This window comes from Phodopus roborovskii, unplaced genomic scaffold (assembly GCF_943737965.1).
Source record: "Phodopus roborovskii unplaced genomic scaffold, PHOROB, whole genome shotgun sequence".
Lineage (NCBI taxonomy): Eukaryota > Metazoa > Chordata > Mammalia > Rodentia > Cricetidae > Phodopus > Phodopus roborovskii.
Genome location: NW_026126422.1, coordinates 1,276,512 through 1,302,226, shown reverse-complemented (window position 1 = coordinate 1,302,226; position 25,715 = coordinate 1,276,512). Strand labels below are relative to the sequence as shown.

The window sequence follows — 25,715 nt, the reverse complement described above, 5'->3', positions numbered from 1 at the left end:
AATATCAATGTTATATGGAAACACAAAAAAAAAAAAACTTAGGATAGCTAAAACAATCCTGAATAATAAAAGAACTTTTGTGCCTGCCGGTATCTGAAGGGAGACACTAGAGGAGTGGTGGATGGGGGGGGGGGGGAATGAGGAGAGGTGGGGGAGAGAAACTGGGAAGGAAGAGGGGAGGGAAAACTTTGGTATGTAAAAACAAAAGATAAATTATAAAAAACAAAACAAAACAATCTTCTGGAAGTATTGCCGTCCTTGATCTCAAAGTGTACTCCAAAGCTATGATAATAAAAACAGCATGGTACTGGCATAAAAACAGAAACACTGGTTAATGGAATCAAACTGAAGATATAGATATAATTCCACACACCCCTGAATACCTGATTTTTGGCAAAAAAGCAAAAATACAAATTTGACAAAAAGACAGTATCTTTAAAAGGTAGTGCTTGTCAAACTAAAGGGCTGCCAGAAGAACCCAAACAGATTATACTTATCTGCTACATAAAACCCAACACCAAACGATCAAGACCTCAATGTAAGACCAGATACCCTGAATCTGATGGGAGAGAAAGTGAAGAATAGGTCTCAACTCAAGGACTTTCTGAGCAGAGTATCAATCATGCAGGTATTAAAATAAAATTTATTTCAATTAGTAAACTGAAACTTCATAAAGCGTAAAGTTTCTGTTAGGTAAAGGACACCACTATTCAGGCAAAATGGTAGCCTACATAATGGGAAACATCTTTACCAGTTATGTCTGGTAGAGGATTAGTATCTAAAATATATAAACTAAAAAACCTGAACATCAAGAAAACAATTTAAAATGGGGTACAGAGCTAAGTTGAGAACTTGCAAAAGATCAAACACAAATGTCTGAGAAACACTTAAGAAATGTTCAACATCCTAGTCTACCATGGCATTAAAAATTAAAACCACTTTAAAATCGGCCGAAATCAATAAAACACATGACAGCATGTTCTGGTTAGGATGCCAGGAAAGTGAAATAATTATTCATTGCTGGTGTGAGTGCTAACTTGTATAGTCACTATAGAAATCAGCACAGAGGTTCTTCAAAAAGTTGAAAGCCAATCTACTACAAGATGCAGTTACACCACTCTAGGGCATAAACCTAAAGGACTCTGATTCTTATTACTGAGATGCTTGCTCATCCATGGTCATTCCTGGCCTATTCAAAAGACCATAAACTTATACAAAGAAGGGTTTATGAGAGTTTCTGTTTCCAGAGGGAAGAGAGTTTGTTGCCATGACAGCAGAGAAGTATGGCAGCAGGCAGACCCAGTGACTGGAGTAGCTGAAAGCTCACATCTCCAGCAGGAACCAGAGACCACAGGGTTTCATCTGGAGAAACATAGAATGGCACATGGCTTTTGAAGCCTCAACACCTGCCCCTAGCAACACGAGGCCACACCTCCTAGCCTCCTATGCCTACACAAACTGCTCCACCACCTGGAAAACAAGTATTCAAATGTCCAAGACTATGGGAACATCTCATCCAAACCACCGCAGCTACATGGGCAGCAAGCCTCAGGGATGTCATGTGTCCACCTCCCCAGGGTTGGGATCACAAGATAACACCACCATCTGGCTTTTTTCATGTGTGCTGGGCATGTGACAATCACTTTATAAACAGAACTGTGTCCCTAGCTCCAGAGAGTTCCTCTTACATGTTCAGTGTCTCGTGTTTACAGATGTACTACCTTACTCACTCTGCAAGGGAGGAGGACACTGGCTCTGCATATGCTGTGTGTGTGCACTACAACAAATCAAAGGTAAGAGAGCACAGAAACACAAACACTTCCAAAGTTCCCGACAGCCAGAATAAAAGCTAAGCACAGAGAGGCTGCGCACAGATGGCTCTGCTTCTGAATGGTTTCACAGAGCCAAGAACATGGTGATGTAGGACGTGTCTCTGTATGCTGTGAAGATGTTTTATTACCACTGGCTAATAAAGAAGCCGATTTGGCCAATAGCCAGGCAGAATAGAGCCACGTGGGAAATCCAAGTGAAGACACAGGAAAAAAGCGGAACCCCAGCAGCCAATGGGGAAGCAAGATGTGAGGCAGTAAGCCACTGGCCTTGTGGCGACACACAGATGAATAGAAATGGGTTAATTTAAGGTGTAAGAGCTAGTTAGTAGAAGCCTAAGCCATTGGCCAAATATTTATAATTAATAAATTATTCGGGAACTGGCTGGCAGGAGAGAAACTTCCAGTTACAATAAGGGGCTTGGTAAATTAAGCATCTTGCTTTTATTTTAACTCATACTTGGCTTAAGGAAGTTATGATTGAATATCGCCAGATGGAACTTGGAAAGTCTGAACTCTAATTCACTGTCCTCTTATTAAGTATCTTTTGGAGAAGTATTTTCCTTTCCCACTTAATCTAGGAAAGATGACAGCTCTTTATCCGTTACTGATTCTGAGGCGGCATAGGCTGGGCCCTGGCCTGCAATCCCCTTGCGTTAGCATTCTCAATCCCGGAACCACAGGCATTTGCCACCAAGCCTAGTGGTGGCACTCTAACGTACTGTTGAGTTTTCAGCATCAAGTGAGAAGATGTTTTAAAAGATTTATTTCTGAAGTCATTTGTTCCCTTTTAGGAGATCTTTTTAGGCCATCCAATATTAAGTCATCCTACAGCGGTCAAAAATGTACACGAAGCACAGAGTTGATCAACACATTATTTCACATATAATTCGTTCAGAGCTTAAAGTGACAAAGCACAAAAACATATTTTTTAGATTGTATGAAAATTCATTTGGGTGTGGTGTAAGGTATGCACAGTCCAGGTTATAGAGAAGACAGAGGTAGGGCAGTCAAGCTACCACACAATTACATGTTATTTAGGGAGGAAACGGAAGACATGAGGAAAATAATATTCATTACTTTTCTATCATCTACTACTAGACATGGAATAGGATGCAATTTCCAACCATTTTAATATTTCAAGATCAGCTACAGATAACAGTAAATAAAAGAAAGTGAGATGGTTTACTTTAACCCAAAGGAAAGACATTTCAGTTAAGGGAAATTGTAGGTGTATTACACTAAGAACTCTGAAGAAATGAAGAAAATACTAGAAATCCTATGACCATTCCTCATTGTCCAAAAGGGCTTTTTTTTTTTCTTCCTTTCCTAAGACTCGAATTGTTAAGAATTTCAATATTTTAACACTGGAAAAGTTGTTATCAGTTTTCCGGCTTTTGTGTAGTCACCTTTGCTGCTGCAGAGGCGGGTGGTGTGCGTGCGTGCGTGTGTGTGTGTGTGTGTGTGTGTGTGTGTGTGTGTGTGTGTGTGTGTGTAGGGTGGGGGGGTAGGGGGATGGGTGTTTGTCTTGCTGATGCAGTTGTCTGAGCCATTTCTGCTTCTACAATCAATCCTTCGCCCATATCCCATATCCAATAAAACTCATTGGTTCACCAATTAGGAATGTGGTGGCATCTGAGGTGAGCACATCAGTGTGTTTTATCGCCTCAGGAAGTTTTTATGCTGGCATCTGAGCATCTGGGCTGGGGAACATAGTTAATTCCAGGAGCTGATATCTGGCCTTACCTCTGTTGGCGGGTGTTTGCTCCTTGGTTTCTATGGCTCTCTGGTTCTTGTTGGAGGTGGGGAATGCCTGTGTGTTGATCAGTAGGGAATTCTTCTGGGATCCTGACAGGGCTCCTAGGTATTGGATGGTGACACTCACCGATGGGGATGGACTAGTAGGAAGGGACCCAGGGGTCTATGGGGGGGGGGGGGGAAGCAGTTATTCCACTAGGATCTGCTTAACCCCCTGGGAGGGGTCAGACTGAGGAAGGGCCACAGCAGGTCTACAGAACTGGGGATTTGAATGGGGATTGCATTGAGCAATGGAAAAGGGGAGAAGATGGCAGTTAGCCTACCTGCTTCCCTGCTCAGAGTCACCTGTGGGTTCCCAGGGAGTGGCTGCTGCTGTTTGGCCTGGGAAAGCAATGTGTGGGGTCAGGGGGGTTAAGAGGGAAGAGCTACGTGATCTATTACTGATGGGGTCTGGGCTTGAGGAACGGAGGCTTCCGCAGGCCTGCTGCAGTGTTGGGGATGAGCCTGGAGATGGATTTGCAGGAGCCAAGGGTTAGCCTACCTGTTTCCCTCACTCTTGCTCCTAACTGATCCCTACCAAACCGCCTTTTGTCGTCTTCCTGGCGAGTTAATAAGATTGTACTGCAGCCAGCCCATTTTCATCTCACTTTAAAGTATGGGTAAAAGCAACTGTCAGAAATAAAACAAACAAAACTCACTTTAGTCATGCCAATAAATTGGGACAAACTGAGAAGGGTATAAACAGTATTCAGTTAAGGCGGACCAAGACTGAAACAGTCATTTATAAAAATTAGATAAGATCTGTACAAATGCCTTCATCTTACTCTTCAGCCCAGGAAAGGACGACAGTACCCAGGGCAATAATAAGGATGATATAATTTTATTTATATTTTTTCTTTCTTTCATCTATATGTGGCCAGAAGTAGTATAAAGCCATACCCATCTGAAGATTCCAGGGATATATCTATACAGTAAAACTGTCAAGTTTTTATCTAAATTACTTATTACTAAGAATCTGGTAAAAATCAAAGCATCGTTTCTCAATAAAGTAAGAAGTGTTTACACACTCCATGTTGAGAGAAAATGTCAAGGATAAAGGATCAAATAAAGCGAAGCATGTTTATACACACATTTTAAAGGGAGGTTTTTAAAATATACATTGTATAACTGTTTGGATGCTTCGAATAAAATATGTTATTAAAAATAAAGAAGTTCTGAAGGACCAATTTCTAGTCTGCAGGAGATACTGAACTTGATACACAAAGGCAAGCTTTTTTTTTTTTTTTTTTTTTTTTCTTTCTAAAGACTTCAACCTGGACATATCATACAAAGTGCCTTGGTATAAAGCTAAACTAGTAGAAAACAAACCAAAATTGTTCAAAGTTTTAAGTCCTATACTTGAGGTAGCCACCAAAACTCAACATGTTTGGGCTTTGTTTCTCAAATTAAACTAAGCTCACTATGTACACAGTATAATTTCTTGGATTCTGTTAAAGAATAACACAAGTTATTAAATGGGGCATATGAACAGAAGCTGTAGAACTATTATCAAGGAACCATTCTTAATGCCAGCCAACATTTTTACATTTTTACTGATAATTCTCTGCTGGCATTTTGTCTCAAGAGTCTGTTTGAAAACTGTAATGCTCCTCTTTAGGGTAAGAATCATATAAGCCAAAGTTTTGTTCCCTGTGGCTGCCAGGAAGCTCAGGTTCCACTAATGCTCAATATAATCAAGTGTGCTTCCTACAGGGTTTTCCTTTGCCTTTCTTTATAAGCTCCGTCTTTTATGTCTTCGTTGTAAATATACAGTGTGTGTTAATGTATATACTACATTAGGCTACATTATTGCTTAGATAATTATCTCAGTATTTGTTTGCTTTGCATAGTAGTTTATAATCTATGTTTTACTCTTGTATATAAAACCAATTTGGAGGTAGAGGGAGAGACAGTGTTTCACTATGTAGTCCTGGATGTCTTGGAACTTGCATTATAGATCAGGCTGGCCTGAACCCACAGATCTGCTCACCTCTACCTACCAAGTGCTGAGATTAAAGGTATGTCTCACCACATCCAGCTATAAATCCTATCTAATCCAGGAAACAAGTAAAATCAGATATATTAAATGACAATTTAGTAAATGACATAGATGAAATTACATCTATTTACATTACCTGCCTCCCAGGGAGTATACTAAACTTTTATATACTTATATATCAATTTTAAACGAACTACCTCCTTTCCTTACCTAGAATGACTCCTGGATCTATTTAAAAACAGCTGGAACTCATACTCTCATGATCAAGGCGGTAAAAGTCAAAGTCCTATCACCCATATGGGGCCTGCTTTTGTCCATGTTATTTTCTCTACTATATTTACAGCATGGTCTTTTCCATCCACTTTTTTTTCTTTTTAAGCACTTACAAGGACTATAAAATAGCATCTACTTCATCTACACAGAACATTTTTATTTGGTGTTCTCATGTGATAACAGTCCTAATAAAAATCTAAACATTTCATTGCGAGAGTTATTCATTCTATAAATATACTTTGATAGCAAGTTGACTTTAAGATAAAACAGACTGATTAAAGTTGAAAAATATTTTTATGCTACTAGCAGATAATTTAATTTCTTCTCAAACTAAACACTGAAGAAAAAAGGCAACAAAAGGCTCTAACAGCATAACCAAATAATCTAATTGATCACCGAAATAAACACTTCCAAGGGACAGCGTAAAGAATCCTTTTTAACAAAGTTGCTGCAAATATTGCACAATTTCAAAGCATTTCTATCCTACGTTACTCTAACCAACTTTCAGCACAAAACATTTTTAGCTATTGTTATTATTTCTTGGCATTTGCAATAAAAGCTAGATTTGACCTTTATATAAAAATAATGTAACAGTGGGGCTGGAAAGGTGGCTTAAGCAAGCCTGCAAGCACGAGGGCCAGAGTTCCGATCCCCAAGACCACGTAAAAAGTTGGGCATGGCTATAGGTGTCTGTGAGCCTGGCTTTGTGGGGTGGAGACAGCCGAGTCCTGGCAGCTCACTGCCTAGCAAGCCTGGCCCAAACAGCAAGTTTTTGGGTCAGGAAGAGAACCTGTGTCAAGGCAATCAGAATCCAGGTGGAGAAAACATCCCATGTCTACGCCTGCATACTCATGTGCATGCAACACGTCCCCACCTGCACATCAATCAATCATGTAACACATTAAGAATCACTAATATACAAATGGGTATATGTTTGTATTTAACTATTCTTTTGTATACTTGGAAGTTGATGAAATAGTATTTATTTTACTTCACAAACACTGCCTCTGACAAACCCCATTTCGACTATTTTATTCATTCGGGAAGTAGGATTACCATTTTCTGTGTAAGTGATACAGTACATCATGTAAGACTCTTAAATATGTGTATCATTCTAATAACATAATTATATAATGACTTATTGCTACAAGTAGCATATTTTTAAAATTTTGGTTAATGTGTTAACCTTGCTCTTTATATATAATTTTATATATATATATGTATATATATATATACATATATATATATATATATGGGCTCTGCTAGCCCCTACTAACTAATATCTTTTAACTAGCATATCAAATGCTTTTTCCTAAACTCAATCAGTAATATCAACAAATAGAAACTCAAGTCTCCATTAACCAATGTACTCCTGGGAATGACAAATTACTATGAACCTTTCAGAGCTTTAGTAACAATCATATCAAAAATTTTAAATGTTTGTAGCCCTATACAAATTTTAAGAATCAATAAAAATAGGGAATGCTACAAAACATTCCAAGTAGCACAGTCACACTCTTAGAACTTAAATATCAGCCCGGAAGGAGCTGTGTACACAGGACAAGCATTGCTGAGATATATTACTACTTTTCTGGTTAAAACAACATTTCTGATCAGGTTCTACCACACGTAGAGCTTTACTGATGTCTTTCCAAACTGAAATACACTTTTTCTGTCTTCTTTGAAAGATGTCTAACTTCTCAAAAATGGTTAGTCCAGCAAAAATAATAGTCTGGCACATGAATTTTAAACTGTTGCTTGGACCAATAGTATATTTGGATGCCTTGAAAGAGGAATCCATAATGAAATGCCTTGAAGGTTATATGGAAGAAAACAAACTCAGTATTAAATGAGAAATGCCCCCATAGCCAGTGAATTTTTTGATCTCCATATACAAAAGGGAGACGGATTTAAGAAGTTCAGCAGAAACCAAGCCATACTTCACGCGTGTGGTAGATGTGTCAGTCTGTTTCTTGGTGTGGGGATCATATAAGGACACCTTCTTCCATTAGGAAGAATGCCTATAATGGGAACTGACAAGGCTGTTACTAAAACTGAAGTCTGACCTACTTGTTAGACTTAGAGTTCCATGAATTTTATGGTTATTTCTTTCAAATAAACCGTTAGCTAAAGATATGTTAGCAAACGTCTATCACATACACAAAGATTTCTCAATTTCTTTGACAACAGTGAGTTACTTACAGTGACCCCTGTAAATGCTGGTTTAGTTAGTATCTACTGCATACTTAATTACCACCCTGAATAAAACCACACTAAAAAAGGTATCATCTGGAGCACACTACTACATCTCATCTCATCGGTCTGACACGTTAAATTTGATAAGAACAAGTGTGAACTTTAAAACATGCTGTACTTTGAAGAAGCATGTCTCTTAAATTTACTGATTGGTAATATTTTCTGTTCTCTCTCTTTCTCTCAAAAAGCATCACATTCTTGATAAAGAGAGAATGGCTGATTAGCTAAAATCGAAGTCTTTAAGGTTTCTTAAAACCCCAATTATCGCAAAATAAATAAGTTCATTTCAAGTAAATACTACTCACTGAATAGTACTAAATTTATACTTTCATATCCTAGAATAATTCTGGAGAAAGCACTAAGAAGTTGGCATTACTAATTCATAATAAAAGAACAGGAAAGTAGTCTTAAGTTATACACTTATGACAACACAGTACAATGAATACATTTTTTGTCACATGATGTACAGTACTAATCACTTATGATTATTATTTTTTAAGACCACTAGCTGTATTTTCCTTAGCCAATTCTGAGATGTGAAAACTACGGCTTATAATCTCTACCTTCCACTGAAGTCCTTAATGTCCTTACAAATGTTTCTACATAAATGAAAAACATTAACATTGCAGCCAGAAGCATGCCAGTAAAACTTTATATTTCATAAGATAAAGGGACAGGGTATAAATACTATCATAGTGAACTTCGGTTCCATCGAATTACGGCCTTATTATCGTGACATTTCCTACCCCGACTTCAAGGTTCTTTACAGGAAATAAATGACTGTGTGTCTTCTACTTTGTCATTACAAAGCGAAACTCCAGGACAAGACTCATAAGGGAAAATAATCCCCATGTTTGGAGGAAAACAATCATTCAAGAATAAATAAGCTGAATATCATGTAAATACTTCTGGTAGCTTCCAGTTCTTCAGCAAACACAAAGGAGCAAGAATGCAAACCGTAGTACACAGCACTCTGCAAGTGCGTGCAGCAGCTCTGACTCTGTAAGCACTGATAAAAATAATCTTTATTTAAATGAGTAATTTGAGAGCTGAGATCACAATCTATGATACTGAATAACCCCCACCCCCCAAACACACGAGATGAAAAATAAGATACAGAGTGTAAGAACAGAGCAGAACATATGTGTAACTTTTTTAATTTAAAAAATGTATTTCTCATTTTACATACCAACCCAAGTTCCTCCTCCCTCCCCTTCTACTGGCCCCCCAAGCCCCCAACCCACTCCTAAGAGGGAGTAAGGCCTTTCTTGCGGAGTCAACAAAGTCTGGCATACCAAATTGAGGTAGGACCAAGCCCCTCCCCACTGTATCAAGGCTGGACGAGGTATCCCACCATAGGAGATGGGCTCCAAAAAGCCAGTTCACGCACTTGGGATAGGTCCTGGTGTCACTGCTAGGGCACCCCAAACAGATCAAGCCATGTAACTGTCACCCACATTCAGAGGGTCTAGCGAGTTCCCATGCAGATTCCCAAGCTGTCAATCCATAGTCTATACACTCCAACTAGCTCAGGTCAGCTGTCTCTGTGCTACACCTCCCCCACTCCACCTTAACACACACACACACAGGATGCAAAATTACAAATCTGAAGAACTATCATTTTGTAAATACAGTGAATATCTTAAGATACAGAGAATAAGAACAAAGCAGAACATATGTAACTTTATATTGCATCATCAGGGAGTAGAAAATGAAGCTAAATTTGACATTAACACTGTCCTGGACATTATTACACACACTAAAGAGAAATGAATGAGAATAACTAAGAATTGTGTATATTCTCACTCTATCGGATTCCTAGATATAAATCACATTTTCAAGAAGCACTGTTATGGATGGATTGGGGGGGGAGGGGGGAAGGGAGAGAGCGAGAGAGAGAGAGAGCGAGAGAGAGAGAGAGAGAGAGAGAGAGAGAGAGAGAGAGAGAGAGTGCCAAATATTTACTGTTCAAGCAAAATACAACTCACATAAGGTATAGACTAAACATGGAAAACATGGTAAAATTATCCTGGTCATACATACATAACTGAATTTGTAGGTGGTATAAATTTGAGTAAGTATGTGGTTTCTGTCTCAGAAAATAAAAATCCAGGGAAAACCGATATGCCAGAGTTGATTTGAATACACTAAAAGTTGGGGTTTTGTCTGTTGAGGTAAGTTCTTGCTATATAGCCCAGGCTGGCCTTGAACTCATGATCCTCCTGCCTCTGCCTCTGGAGTGCTGGGATTAAAAGTGTATGTCACCAAATCCAGCTTTATGCTCCAAAGTTTTCTGTGTATATGTGAGACGGGAAGTAGAAATTGCAGTATGTTTGCAATAAATAGGCACACAAATTCTTGCTTACTCTGACTAGAACCTCGTTTCAGAAGGTGGTAAGGATGGCAATGACATAAGAAGAAACTGGAATGGAGCCAATGCAAATGCAGTGGACCAATCTAGCTTTTGAGATGATGCTTTCTTACGAATGGCAATTAATTAACACTTTATCTGGACAGACATAGAAATTAAAAACTTTCCAGAAGTATTTTCGTTAATTTAGACAATACTTCTCAAGACCTAATTTAAAGTTCTGTAAGGGGATTTTTCGTTAACGGTCTCAGTTTTAGCAATACACTTTACTTAGCAAATATCTCTTGTGAAAACAGGGTAATTTACTCCCAATAACTTCTTAGTTAAGAATACGATGACCCAATTTTCCACCAGTTCTGCTACAAAAGCAGAGCTAAAGTTTACTGGCCCATCTAGAAAAGCCAGTCCTAATACCAAACTGAAAGTTATTTGAAAATCGTAATGTTGAAAAGAAAATGATGTAAGTGCCACCGCAGTCTGAACACTTACGGTTATCATAGCAAATGTTTCCTAGCGCCCTGCCCGTTTGAAGCAGCACTTCCTGGTCTTTGCTATGTAACAGCTGTACCAGTGGTGAAATCAACCCGGCATCGACACAGGGAACTCGCATAAATTCTGAAAAGGAGAGACATATTTCATTAGAACCCGAAAGATACATATCTTACATACATTATCTCCTCTAATAAAATCAAACATTAAAATGTTCGACATGCTTACTATTTGAAGAGCACATTTCTGTTCAAACGCACCCTGCTACAACCCTTTTATATGCCCAATGGAAGAAAGAAATAATGCACACACACAAAAAAAGAGTAAATTATCCATTGTCGGTCATCTCCGTCATAAACCAAAAGTATTTTCATCACAGCTGTCACTATCTTCTGAGATGACTGATATGTTTTAGAAGTAGTACGTGATGGTGGCAGTGTTCTTTCATAGAATGTGATAATTAAAGGATAAGCTATAAGCTATCAAATAGTCCAGTCTGTTACTATATGGTCTCTTAAAAGCTCAAAGCTAAAAATTTTAAATGTTGCAATGAATTATTATAATAGATCTTTTTCAATTGTTAAGGCCTAAGGCCTAGAAGAATCTGAATTCCTCATCTTTTTTTTTTTTTTTTTTTTTTTTTTTTTGAGATAGTTTCTTTGTGTAGCTTTGGAACCTGTCCTGGAACTCACTCTGTACAACAGGTTGGCCTCAAATTCACAGAAATCAGCCTGCCTCTGCCTCCCAAGTGCTAGGATTAAAGGTGTGCACCACTATCGCCTGGCTCATCATCCTTACTCTTTATTAGCATCTATAACATTTATTTTATGTATCACTCACCTTTGCTGTTGCTACCTGCATGCATTTACAGGTCTAACCAGCAAGTGTTATGCTTTCTTATCATTCAAATTCATCTTTCCCCTATCTTTTTTTCTTTTTAATGCTGAACCAAGACTTTATTGAAGTGGTCAGGTATATTTGTCTTTTCCTAAGAAAACTAGCTCAGATGATGTTAAGATTTTATTTCCTTAAAAGCAAACAGTCTTCTGTGTGGGAATTCCTCACAGCATCTACAGAAACAACGTTGAGAACTTTAGCCAACTTCTGCAGGTGATGTTAAAAAATCCTGGATTCTAGTTCTAGTTCTTGGGTACCTTAATTTCTATATGCAACAAAGACATCTGTTCATCTATGTTCATAGCAGCATTATTTGTAATAGCTAGAACTTGGAAACAACCTAGATGTCCCTCAACTGAAGAATGGATAAAGAAGATGTGGCACATCATTTACACAATGGGATACTACTCAGCAGACAAAAACGAAACAAAACAAAACAAACAAACAAAAAAAAAAACCACAATGGAATCTTGAAATTCTCAGGCAAATAGATAGAACTTGAAGAAACCATCCTGAGTCACCAACCAGTCACAAAGAGAGGAACACGGTATGTACTCACTCATATATTGATTTTTAGACATAGAGCAAAGGACCACCAGCCTCCAATCCCCTTATTATTGTCTGCTTACTGACCCTCAGTGATACCATCACAGTAACAGTTACAAATAAACTTCAATCTTGCAGTGTTGTACCAAAATAATTTAAAAGGTAATAAAGGTAGTTGATGAAAATTCTCCAAAAGCCTGTACTCAAATTATCCTTTTAAGATGTCACACTTACCCTGAATGTTCTGATGGATAAACAAAGAGCTAATTCTTCCCAGAAAGTTTACCTTACTAAAAACTAACCGACTTGTCACTCCCACTATCAAGAGGGCCCACTCCTCAGTCTGTTTTTGTCCCATATAGCCCATGTGCATCCTCATAAGCAATCTTTCTCTTTTCCTTAACTTAAAAGATTCTCTAAGTATTACCCTGGTAGATAGCTGTGAGTGACAGGGGCAGCCCCTCTGCCTGAAGGGTTCTGTCCCTACTGTATCTCCCATCATTATATCCCTAAATCCTCCTGCAATTTAGACTCCCATGGTTGAGATCACTTTCTACTTCAAAAGCTAACCTCTAAATTTATTATGGACAGTTTTAATAATGCACAATATCCTATGACATGGTGAGGAAAAGGAATTAGATTATACATACCCATGAACTAGAGACAACACCAACTACTTCTTATGGGCTTCCTTTCTCATTAATGCCTACTTCCAAAACACCTATAGATTTCAACAGTTACATTAACATGCAATCAATTAAAGACAAGTGTTCATTTCTTTCTCACCAAGCTATACCTAGCTTACGACAGTGGAGATTTCATCGGATACTGTTTAAATATAAACTTTTAAGATGATATAATTTGGATTTTAATGTCGAAAATGGTATCTGTGTTATATTGCTGTTTTGTTGATGTCTTCAAAGAATACAAACATCAAATTATGATTCCCTTTGCTGTATCTTGTATGCTAATTGTTTATCTGAAACCAATTTAGCAAAACTTGTACTCTACAATCAATAGATGTTTGTAAAACGAGGGAAAATAATTCGGAAAGTTGTTCTGGTCGCTTTTATTAGGAAGCACACAGGTAGAACAAAGATGCTAAAGATGCCAATTTCCAGTCACTATAAAGACAACCTGCCAGCCTCTGGGGAAGTGAACTCCTAAAACCCTTTTTTGATTAAAGACAAGTAGCACTCCTTAGCTGACTTTAAATTTCCAACCTGTCCACCTTCCCTCCGTGTGTGTGTGTGTGTGTGTGTGTGTGTGTGTGTGTGGTGTACGTGCACATGTGCAAATATACAACTCCAGAACTTAGCAAGAATGTTTAAATCCTCTGCTTATTACACTGGAGAAGCTTCAGAATGGCTATGATGGTCATCTAATTTCAAAGAGGTCCCCACCACACACAGAGCTATGTCCGTACACACCCATCCTGTAGAGCACTAGTGAAGAGCCTACTTTGACAGATCTGCCAAACAGAGCAACGGTTACGAAATAATAAAAGTTCAGACTCTCTTATTAATTTCAACTCCGGAGAATGGAGACTATGGAGTATTGTATGGGGAGGGCAAAAAGGACAGTATAAGTACAAGTTGGTGAAAGCGTATTCTTATAAAATATAGGCTGAGTGGAAAACCACAAAATAATTTTCTTTGATGTACACAGATTTATAAATTTTACATACATACTTTTCAATATTTGAAAATGAGACCTGTGTGTACCTTTCTCGTTTTCAGCTACCTGAAGGAACTCAGTACTAATCCAAAGCTTGAAGACCAAATACAAGGAGTGTTGGGTGTGCCTTCATGCTCAGGGTAACAAGTACTACTCCATCACCAGAGTGTGCGTTTCCTAGTAACACTCCTTCTTTAACACCTAGATTTATACAATTTTCTTTCAATACAAAAAATAGTAAGGCAGGAATTAAAAAAAGGAACGGCAAGCTTCTGTTTTGATATACACACTCTTTATTGTTCTTATCTCAAGATTAATGCTGATGGCTATTTCTTGCACAGTCATGGGCTGAGATTCCAACACTTTGTCAAGAAACTTTAGCCACTTGAGAGCATGGTACACACCCTCCCACCGTGTTTTTAAATTTAAATTTTCTGTAAAAGTACCGATCTAAGAAACATTAGAATGAAAGCCATAATACCAGATTCTGTCGAACTGAAACATACTGGGTATTATTATAATTACTAGAGTTTCCCCTTATGCTTAAAGGCTGCTTTACTTATTTGGTGTTTGATAAAACTGATTAAATTAAAATTATGTAAATATATTTCTGGCTTACTTCTTCTAAGGAATCTGTCACTGGATATAAATAACACACAATGGTATGAATTAAGTATTATATAATTTATATTACCATTTCTCTTCCCCACAGTGTTTTCAGTAGGGAATTTAAGACATAACTGCTTTCTATGAAAACAAGAGTGGAAAACATAATATACATCCCAACTGCACTGTTGCTATCAACTGTCAGTTCCAAACAGCGGAACTTAAGGGTGGGCGTGGGCAACTGGCCAGGCTCTGTAGGTACAACACAAACCAACGCGCAGTAGGAGACCAAGCTTCCTGTGACAAGATGAATGAGTAAGTGGCACTAAAAACTCTTAGACCTAAACTGAGAAATAATAAAAGGACAACAGAAACAAATAGTTGTTTTCCTTTATTCTACTCTGAACGGGTGAAAATATATGAAGAAAATAACTGTGAACTAGAGCCAGCTAAAATAGTTAACATAAAGTCAACGAAAAGAGAAGTAGAAAAAGTCTAATCATGAAACCAAAACATAAATTAATAAAGCAAGTAAGGTGTAAAACTGAACAGGTTCTGAGTGGAAAATTCTAAAGGAAACCTCACCATTTTTGGCTACTTCTGCTATGATGTTGGCTACTTTGGCTGTGCAGGAAGACTGTGGCGTCAACAGATTTGCAAACAACTGAAGTATTCCACTTCCTTGTATTTTTTCACTTGTTTCTGTGTCTGAAAGAAAGAAAAAGGGCAGGAGTTCCATGAAATTCTGAAATGCAAACATGTAAATGACACATTATCCAATAACGTTCCCTATCCACAATCAAAGCTGGTCCCATACACAGTGAACCATTTACAGAAATTACCTTTTGCTACAAAGCTGCTTTTACCTTGTTTCAATTTTCACAAGTCACACTACAGAGGTAGTGTTCTTAATCTGTCAACTTCAGAACAGTGCTGGTTTCAATTTGGAACACTATCAATTTGTAACAGGAATGCCTTTTTTCTACATCCTTTGTGAATTCTTAGAGCTGTGCCAATATAATTTTATGTATTTTATGGTTTCCCATAAAGGTATAGTAACTTGAAATTAGTAATGATGAGTAAAACCTATACTTCATATAATTTTTTATGTGCTGAACGATACTTAAGATTACATATTCCCATATGACGACCACATTTTCAAAAAGATATATTGATTTATTACGTAGTGTTCTGCCTGCACACCAACAGAGGATACAAGATCGCATTACAGGATGTTGTGAGCTACCATGTGGTTGCTGGGAATTGAACTCAGGACCTCTGAAAGAATATCCAGTGCTCTTAACCCCTGAACCATGTCTCCAGTCCCTCATGACCACATCTTTACTATAACTCATTAGAACCACTATTAATATAAAGAAATAGGAAATGATCTCCATGATATTCAAACATGGGCTCGAGTTCAAGAGTTCCTTACTGCTTTCCCTAAAGAGCCTTAAAATAAAGCTCCTTCATGTGTCTATAATTGAAATAACCTGTTAACCCAAAAGGCAATAGGGTTATCTAGATTACAGAAATAAAGAAATTCCCCCAAATATTATATTTGATTATAGGCAATGAGAAGTGGCATGCACTTAATGAGAAAATTATAGGGCTCATTAAATTCTACAATTAAAATCTGACTGCATAATATGCTTTTTTACTATAAGTCTTTGAACACACAAGTAACAGAAAATACTAAGAATTTCTTATAAGACCGGTGACAAGAATAATGAAGTAGCAAACTCATTCTTACTCAAATACTTCAAGAAAGTACACAAAAATGTCTTTATCTATAGTTAATGCTTAACATTAGTGGCGTTTTGTTTTCTTTTGTTTTTTGTTTTTTTTTTTTTTTTTTTGTCTTGACACTTTTACATCTACTTATTTTTATGTGCGTGCTCTTGTTATTAGTGCATTTCTAGAGGTCAGAGGGGAACTTTTGGTAGGTCAGTTTTCTTTCCTCCAGGAGAGTTCCAGGGATCAAGCCTAGGCCATCAGGCTTAGTATCGGGCTTATTTACCTACTGAGCCACCTTGCCAGCTCCTAAATATTGTTTTTCTAACTGTAGGTCCCAATCAGTGAGCTCTAAAACTTACTTTAGACTGAAAAGAGAAAAAAGAATTATCACCTACAACAACAAAAGAATTTAAAATGCACATATTAAGCTAAAATTTTTATTCATTTATGTTTGGGGTTAAATTATATATGTGTAAATATGACTATGTACACATGGGCACGCGCACAGACACACGCATGCACATATGTACGTATGTTTTGCTTTTGCTATACTGGGACCCAAACCCAGGGCTTCTAGCATGCAAAGACTAATATTAAGCTACTCATCCAGTTCCTGTAAAATATTACACTTAAAGGTTTGGGTCAAAAAATTACAAACTGCTATTTCATGTGCTCTTTATCTGCCTAGGATTCTGAGTTAAAAGATCATAATTCTCCCATTATATGCTTTCATTTTGCACCTTTAAGAAAAGTGTAAGTTTGAAGGTACCAGGAAACCTGACACCTAAAAATCTATTGATGGACGCCTCCAACAAGCCAGAAAGCCAGAAAGCAGTGAAGCCATTTTCCATGTAACAATGCTCTGTTTTCTGACAACTGCTACAGAGGATCTACAGCTGAAAACACTGGGTCAGACAGCCCCAGGGGCCTAGCCCACCATCTGTTCAAGCTGGGCTGACAGCAGGAATCTGGCATAAGACAGCATCCAACTGGACGTGAGGCTCAGGCACATGTGCATGGAGGCAAATGTTAACTGCACGTCATCCGTGCATGGTTCATTTTAACTAGAACTTAAAGATTATTTGGGCATCACAGCTGAATGTCAGGACAAGAGAACAACACAACCTAACAGTGCAAGCCTCTCACTGTAACATTTCCTACAACCATGATTCAAGTGAGGCAGAACAGTTGGATGAGAAAGAAATCAAGGATTATAAGGAACAGTATGTACACTATTATATAATAGATTATCTATGTAATAGATTTCCACACAGGTTTAGAATTTAAATACTCAACTTATCATTTTCTCTTGCCATAAAATATAACTAACAAAATGCACCATGTCCTAAGTGTCAGTGTCTAATAAACACGAAGTTGATGTTGTTTTTTCATATGGGGGTCTCTCTATGACATCCTGACTGGCCTCAAATTAACTATGTAGACCAGGCTAGCTTTGAACTCACAGAGATCTCCCTGCCTCTGCCCCCCAAGTACTGGGATTTAAGCTGTGTGCTACCACACCCAATTAAATAGCTTCAATGAACTCCCCCCCCCCAACTCTCAGTACCCTTACCTATGTATGTTCTCAGGAATCTGTGAGCATCTTAAAATGGTCTTTAAAGGGCACTAAGAAATGGTTAAAAGGTTCGTTAGAACCTTTACCAATGGGTCTTAAATAAAAGGGCAAATGGAAGAAAGGAAAGCGTATGCATATTCGTAAGAAAGGGAACAACACTCAAAGTACATTATGTAACCAAGTATGAAACGGTTCTTATTAAATGATTAAGCTGTGAGAATCATTTTATAAAATTACTGATGATTTTGATACTCTTGTCATTATTTCCATCCTAGGCATAACATAAGCTGTGATTGGAAATCATCACTAGAACAGGTGGGGGGTGTGTGTGTGGTGTGTGTGTGTGTGTGTGTGTGTGTTGGCTCTTTTAAGTCATCACTAACTAGGTCATAAAAGATTCCTAAACACTGAAAGTTGTACAGTAAAATGTCAAAAGGCATTAATTCATAAAAAAGCACCTCAAGGAACTATGCTAACAACTATGGAAAAGCAGAGGTCACAACTGCACTGCTTATCTCAAAGGTCAAAGTAATTACTAAAGAAATGGTCCTAGTAAGAAAAGTAAATTTCCTTATTGCAGACTCACAGAATTTGCACACATTTTTTTCAGATAAGGATCCATCTGCATTCTACTGTCTGATAGCCTGGAGGGAAGTAAACAAAGCTATAGAACCCTGCCATCTGCAAGACTCTTAAAGTTTCTAATTTAGCCATATTTATAGTGAGCTTAACAAGATTACATTCTGCTTCTCAAGTAACTTCTTAACAAGGGATCTGAAAATGAGTAATTCAAGGAAAACATGGAAGGGAGTAGTATTTCACACTATTATTGTAAGTCAGTAATGAGATGATGTTTACTCCCGTTTCCAGGGGAAACAAAAAAGTAATAATAGAGAAACTTTTCACTGAACACTGATATTACTTTGGGGAAAGTGAAAAAATGAGACAAATCTTCTTACCACCTAAGATGTAAACAAGAATTCTAGGTAAGGGGTGGTGGCTGGTTCCTCGGCCATGGTGTGGTTTAGGAGAGGACACAAGAAAGCAGGGCTGGGGTTGGGGTGCAAGGGGTTGGGACAGAGAACACTGTTGGTTGGCCAAGTTTGAGAGTTGGGCTAGGAGGAGGGTCTGTGAGCTGTTACAGCCATGGTACCCTCACCCCATCCATGTTAGTCATTAAGGTACACAGCCTTGAGCATCCCTGGAGCTTGAATCCTTGAGGGATCCGCTTGGTTCTGGCCCACAGACTAAGTGTCTCAGGGTAAGGGACCTTGACTGCCATGGCGTCTCACGTATTGGTGACACGTCAGATAACTCTGCAGCTTACTGCTGGTTCACTCCCTGTGGCACTCACTGGCAGTGGCAGCATCCTGTAAGCCTGACAAGGCTGAGCCAAGCCTGAAGCATATGTAGATTTCTACACAACTTATGATCCCACAAAAAAAAAAAAAAAAAAAAAAAAAAAGATTTTACAAGATGCGAGGAAAACTGGTAGAATAATCCAAATCTGAAGAATTTCTTTGGATTGAGCTCCTTAAAAGCTTTTCTCTGACTTGTGTTCCTAATCTATGGACCGTGAGTTATGTGAGCTTAAGAGTCATTTTTTTTCAATAAACAAACAATTAAGAATGGGAAAATCTGGATATTCACATGTGGAAGAGTATATCTCACCCTCCACAAAAACCAACTCTAAATGGATCTAAGGGTCTTAATGAGAGACTGAAAACTCTTGGAGGACAAAGTAGGGAAAACCCTTTAACATACTGGCCCAAGCAAGAACTTTTCAATAGGCCTCTGGTCTCTCAGAAAATAGAGCCATCAATCAATGATGGGACCTCACAAAATTAAAAAGCTTTTGTACAGAAAAGGAAAAAAACTCAAGAGAAATAACAGCCTAGACAGTGAGAGAAAAACCTTTGCTAGCTACATGAGATAGACTGTTAATATGTAAAATACACAAAGAACTTGCAGAAGTAACCAAGAACTGGAACCACCAAAATCAATACAGGGACTCATGAAATGAGTAACAGTTTTCAAAAGACGAGAGAGAGAGAGAGAGAGAGAGAGAGAGAGAGAGAGAGAGAGAGACTGACTCAGTAAAGGCCCGGGAGATGGCTTAGTAGATTCAACACTAGCTGTTGAGCACTGGGACTGGAGTTCAGTCCAGCCTATCACGTGATACTTGCACAACACTGCTTACCATAGTACCATTCACAGCAGCTGTTGCAGAACCAACCTAGGTGTCTAACAACCAAAGACTGGACTAAGAAAACGTGGCAAGTGTACACAGTGGCACTGTTTCCCACCCACAAAGAACAGCATCTTGTCATTTGTAATAGAATGGTTGCAACTGGAAATGGTCATAGTATGTGAATTGAGCCATACTCAGGACCACAAGCCCTGTGGTGGTTCTCATTTGTGGGTCTAGATTTTCAGTCATGTACATTATTCAAAGCAAAAAAAGGTGTAGGGGAACAAAGGGAACTAACAAAACAGAGGAGGGTGGAGGAAGAAATAATGTAATATTACAGCCACATGATTATTAAAACAAACAACTTTATTGTGGCTCAAGAATTACTTGGTAAAACGCTGGCATCTGTATACATCTTACTAAACAAGTGAATCTCATCATTCGAGAAGAGACAAGATAAAAGTATAGTCCAAATGTGCTGTTGAGATTGTGTGATAGTCACAAATCTGCTACCATTAAAGGAAACAGAGAAACCTGCTTCAGACCACCCACTAGCAACACATGTGAGTACACAGGCTGGTGGTGGTGAGCCTTTCAGAACCTTTTCAGTGTGTCCCCTTGGATTCTTCATGAGCGTTAAGAAGAACCTAGATATTCCTAAACTCAACCTTCTCCACTTTTAGACCAATTCTGCTCTCGACTTTCCTCTAAGTACCCCCATGAAGATATCCTAAACTCTATTTTCTTCATTTATTAATCCAAGACACATTGTGTGGAAATTGAATTGCATTTTTCATAACTTAAAAACAACTGGGAAAGGCTGGCGAGATGGTTCAGTGGATAAAGACACTTGCTGCCACACCTGATGACTCGAGTTACCTCCACAAGAACTATATGGTGAAAAAAAGAGAGCAAAGTCCTAAATGTCCTCTGACCTCTACATGTGTGCCACGGTGCACACATATCTGAACACTAAATAAATGTAGTTTTTACAAAGCCCAAGATAGTCTGTCTACTGGGTTTTCTTAAAAGCAGCTCCTCTTTTCAACCTCTACCACCCAAAGAAATTATGCTTGCTGTATTCTCATCACTGGCATTCTATACCTTTAAGTTTGTCTCTTCCTTCTGATTTCTGCTACCAACCTGGACCACTTTGAATCTGCACGAATGGTTTAAAATGTGACACCACATTCCCTGACTTCAGTGGTCCAATTCTGACTGTTGTTTTGACAGTCCGTCACAGAAACATGCCAGGACCTCATTAGAGGACACCGTCCTCTTCTCTATGGTCATCATCCAATCTGCCCTCAAACTGTCATCACAATTTCAACTTATTTTACTTCCACGTCTTAGCATTTGTCTAAGACATTGTCACAACAGTCTTGCATGCCTTCAAAGTCCTTTCATAACTTGATCTCTGAGACAATTCCCAGCTTCCACTCTTGGCCACCCTGCACAGTCCCTTTTTTCTGGCCACACCAATCTTCCAAGTTTTTTACTGGACTAGATTTTCCCACCACTGTGATTTTCTATATCCTCCTCCTGTTGTTTGAGAGGTTCTTCCTGTCTAGCTGAAGTGCACTGGGTTTTAATTCATTATTCCCTCTCCCTGCTTATTCCCAGCACTGAATACACACAATACTGTATTTTCTAGTTGTAAGACATAGGAGTGGGAAAACATTTACCAAGTCCACTTTACAGTGAAATTGTAAGATCAAGAGGAAAGCCACCATCAGAAAGCTTCATAGTAAGTAGGAAAAACATGTAATTTAAACAATAATTTAATGTGATTCATTGTACCTTGGAGGTTTATGTATGAGGTACAGAGAGAAGCCATCAGAATTCCATAAACATCATGGAAAACTCCCAAATAAGTTCATTTCTGAGCTGAGGGGTGGGGTGTAGTGAGATGTCCACCCTGCCTGCACCTGTGGCACTGACCACGCCCATTGGGGAGTAGGCACAGGTGTGGACGTGACTGGTGTGAGCCAAGTCTGGGGGCAAGTACTTTACCCACTTAGCCATCTGACCTGCCACTGGGTGAGTTTGTAAGGGTGATAACACATATTCTAAGTAGAAAAGAAGATATTTTACAGGGAATCTGTAAAAAGCTGAAATGGGTGATCTCATCATTGGACTGGATTGAGACAAGTCTGCCAGATGAGAAAAGCACATGGACCTCTCTGTGTACTTGGGAGGACATTTCCAGAGAAGACCCAAACTGACCATCCAGGCACCATCTGACCAGCAGGAGACCTAAATAGAATAAGGGGCGGGGGCTGCCAGCTCGGGCAATGTCTCTGCTTCTTGACTTGCATTAGGTAAGCTGCTTTCTGTCACACATCCCTGCCACAGTGATGTTTACTCTTACTGTGGATCCAGAAGAAAGAACCAAAATCTATGCACAGACACATCTATCACTGTGAGCCAAAATGTGCCCTTCCTCCCTCAAGCTGCTTAGGCCAGGAATGCTGTCAAAGTGACAAAAGGACTGACTAAAACATAGCTAGAGACCCTGCATTTGGATGGCGGCATTCTACAGCAGCTGATTTCTTTCCCAGCAGCTGCCCAATGCTATGGCTGTTATCAAAGTGGTGAAAGGCAATGGCTGGCATTGTGCAAGATTTGAAGAAAAATGAAGCAGAATGAAAGGGACAAGAGTTTACCCACCCAGTACCTATCGCTGACCGAGACACAGGTAACATGTCATTCCTTCTGTGATACTGATCCTTAAATCTGTGAATTTTAAAATTCTTGAAATTGTCAATTGAATCAAACTCTTTGTCCAGTGCTTTAAAACCAGCGCCATTACTAACACAGGCAGCTCAACGCCTTTAATCTCAACACACTGGAGGTAGAGGAAGACAGATCTCTGTGACTTCAGGGCAAGCATGGTCTATTTATTGAGTTACAGGTCACCAGAGCTAGAGTAAATACCCTATCTCAAAACAAAGCAAACAACAAAACACCAAACTAGGGGCTGGGAATATACCTCAGTTGGCAGAGAGCTTGCCTAACATGCAGGAGGCCCAGGGTTTGGTTCCCCAGCACTGCAGCGCTGGGTGTGGTAGCAACATGCTTACAATCCCATGCCTCTGGAAATGGAGGCACAGGACCTGGAAGTTCAAGGCCATCTTCGGCTACATAACAAGTTTGAGGCCAGCCTGGGATAAATGACACCTTGTCTAAAACAACAAAACCAAACAAATGAAACAAATGTACCTAGAGCAGAGCATAGTGACACACAACTGTAATCTCAGCGAACTAGAGGTTGAGGCATGAAGATAGAGAATGCAAGTCCACCCTGGGCTAGGTAGCAGAGTTCCAGGTCAGCAAAGGCTACATAGTGAGATTGTTTCAACAGTCTCATTACTTATCTATTTAGACTACTAATTTCTCTAAGGTAATTACCAACTACTGTACTGTGGTGCAATTAATGGTAAATAAAAAGAACTATATCTATGCCCTTAAGTATTTACAATTAAAGAAATGAAAAAGGCCCACAAAATAATGAACACATACTGACATAAACATGAATAGAGTAATGGATAAATTGTTACTGGAGGGAGCAAGAAAGATCCAGTAAATGAGCTACCTTTATTGATGTCTATTATAATTATGAAACTATTTCTCACTGAACTCAAAGAAATTATCTTATAGTTTAGAAATTCGCTCATCAATTGTTCTCTGGTACCTAGGGCCTTGCATACAACAAACTCATTAAGAACTCTGAAGTCAAGAACTGAAGTTTCCTAGAATTACTAGTCATTAGCTCACACAGGGACTAATTTTTAGTTTGCATTAGAGTAATCAGGTCTTAGATCATATTTTTTCAAATGCAAAAATATTCTGAAAGCCTTCAGAAATCACTGTAGAAAACTGCCTTGCTTTTATACTATCCTTCCCACATACACACATCACAAAGAAAAGATAATCACTCCATGACTAAGTTATTATGAGTCAAAGGAAAACATTCTGTTTGCTCCTTTAGTATAATGAAAAGATATGGAACATTCAACCATGGGAAGAGAAAATTACAAGCATCTAAAATAAATTCACCTCAAAGAACACGGTGTGCTAAAATCTAGATTCTGAATCCATATGTTCCTACTTTAAAAAATTACCCTGCATTTTGGAGCCTCATGTTGGGATTTAACAGTAAGTATTCAAAAGTAGGTCAGGATAATTCTCAGTAAAATCAATTATAGATTTTTGTAAAAAAAAAGGGTATCACTCTAATGGCATTCTTCCCTCTCAACTATTCCAAAACACATCTATTGTGTCATGTAATCTATTTTCAAATTTCAATAAAAATGCATATTCTACATGTGGTAGTTAATTTTTTGTCACTTTGGCTTAATGGCAGTTTCCAGGTATTTAGTCAAACATTATTGTGGATATTTCCATGATGGTGCTCTTGGATAACATTAACATTTAAACCAGTGGATCCTGGGCAAGATTTCTGTTAGGTGCTTTCAAACCTGGACTGTAACATGAGCTCCTTCTTGGGTCTCCAACCCGTGGCCCACTCTGCCAGCCTTCGCAACTGCTCACGTCAATTCCTTTTCCCTTGTGAACCTAACGCTCCTGGGGAAGAGAGCATCTTTGTCCTTCCAACACATATTTTCAAGTAGGAATGCAAATGTGCCACAGATATACTAGAAAAGCATTCCGTCAGCTTTCTTCTTATAACAATACCCTAGTGTTCCAACAGAAGAAATAAGGGAGCGGGGAGTGTGTCTAGCCAGACACAGAAGTCTGGCTAGAAGGAAAAAAAAAAAGTGTATATGTTTACCCAAGAGCTAGAAATAGGACAAATGAATAAAAACTGCATGGAAGATGATTAGGGGGGCAATAAAAACCTTTTTTAAAACCAAGCACAGAACGGTGACACAAAAAATTTGAGGCCAGCATCAGTGCAAACAAGAGACCCTGTTTTACAAACAAACAAAAAGAAGGGTTTAGTATCAGAGTTGCTGAAAACAAGTAGAACCCCTCAAAGAAACGAAGCTTGGTGGTAGTGAGGGGGCTAGCACGGTGGCTGAGGTGAAGGCATCTGCTGCTAGCCCTGACAACCTGAATTCAATAGCTGGGCATCACACAGGGAAAGGAGACAAGTGACGCATACACGTTGTTTCTTCACCACCAACACACGTGATGTGGCACCTGTGTGAACACACACAATAAATTAAATGTAATTAAAAGTATTAAATGATTCTTTTCACAAAGGCTATGGGATTATCAACAAGAAGGTAGGTTAGTAAGTTAAGGCAGTAAAATCAGATAGTAATAATACGATGAAAATACATTCACTCATTGAGGACAATGCCCAAATAAGCTGAAAGTATTTTAGGAGACACTGAAAAGGTTTGTTTCTGTTCTTTAACTGTTTTCTTTCTGTAGTGCTGGGGGTTAACACCAGGGCTTTAGGCCTGTAGGCAAGCATTCCACCACAGTTAAATCCACAACCC

At 38.7% G+C, this 25,715-nt stretch overlaps 1 protein-coding gene across 4 annotated transcripts in view; it reads right to left on the bottom strand.

Annotated features, from left to right (window-relative positions):
* The window catches only part of Rap1gds1 (Rap1 GTPase-GDP dissociation stimulator 1), a 107,249-nt gene that overhangs the window by 41,140 nt on the left and 40,394 nt on the right, over nt 1-25,715 (bottom strand). For all 4 annotated transcript variants that reach the window (XM_051185399.1, XM_051185401.1, XM_051185398.1 and 1 more), the window contains exons 3-4: nt 15,326-15,448; nt 11,015-11,140 (exon numbers count right to left, since the gene is read on the bottom strand). In XM_051185399.1, coding sequence (XP_051041356.1) covers nt 11,015-11,140; nt 15,326-15,448 — 249 coding nt within the window. The remainder of the gene's footprint in view (nt 1-11,014; nt 11,141-15,325; nt 15,449-25,715) is intronic.